Source organism: Buceros rhinoceros, unplaced genomic scaffold, assembly GCF_000710305.1.
Source record: "Buceros rhinoceros silvestris isolate BGI_N320 unplaced genomic scaffold, ASM71030v1 scaffold19716, whole genome shotgun sequence".
Lineage (NCBI taxonomy): Eukaryota > Metazoa > Chordata > Aves > Bucerotiformes > Bucerotidae > Buceros > Buceros rhinoceros.
Window position 1 is genome coordinate 2,527 of NW_010417163.1, and position 241 is coordinate 2,767.

At 68.0% G+C, this 241-nt stretch overlaps 1 protein-coding gene across 1 annotated transcript in view; it reads left to right on the plus strand.

Moving 5' to 3' along the window:
• The window catches only part of SLC8B1 (solute carrier family 8 (sodium/lithium/calcium exchanger), member B1), a gene marked incomplete at its 5' end in the record, with an annotated part of 2,622 nt that extends 2,425 nt beyond the window's left edge, over window positions 1-197 (plus strand). Inside the window, one exon of the mRNA XM_010138116.1 lies at window positions 1-197. This exon is cut by the window's left edge and continues 25 nt beyond it. Within this exon, the coding sequence (XP_010136418.1) occupies window positions 1-197 (197 nt within the window).
• Window positions 198-241: the final 44 nt, after the last annotated feature.

Sequence of the window (241 nt, forward strand, 5' to 3'; positions counted from 1 at the left end):
TGGAGCCTGACAGCCTCCTGGTCTGGATCCTCGCCGGGGCCCTGGGGCTGAGCTTGGTCTTCTCCTTCGTGTCGGTGCCGGCGCAGTGCTTCCAGCTGGGCAAGGCGTACGGCGTCTGCCTCATCCTCTACTACCTGGCCTTCCTCTGCGTGGCCCTGCTGACCGAGTTCAGGGTGATCCGTCTCTCCACCCCCTGATCGGCCCCGCCGCCGCCAGGCGATGGACGTCCAGCCAGCCCTGG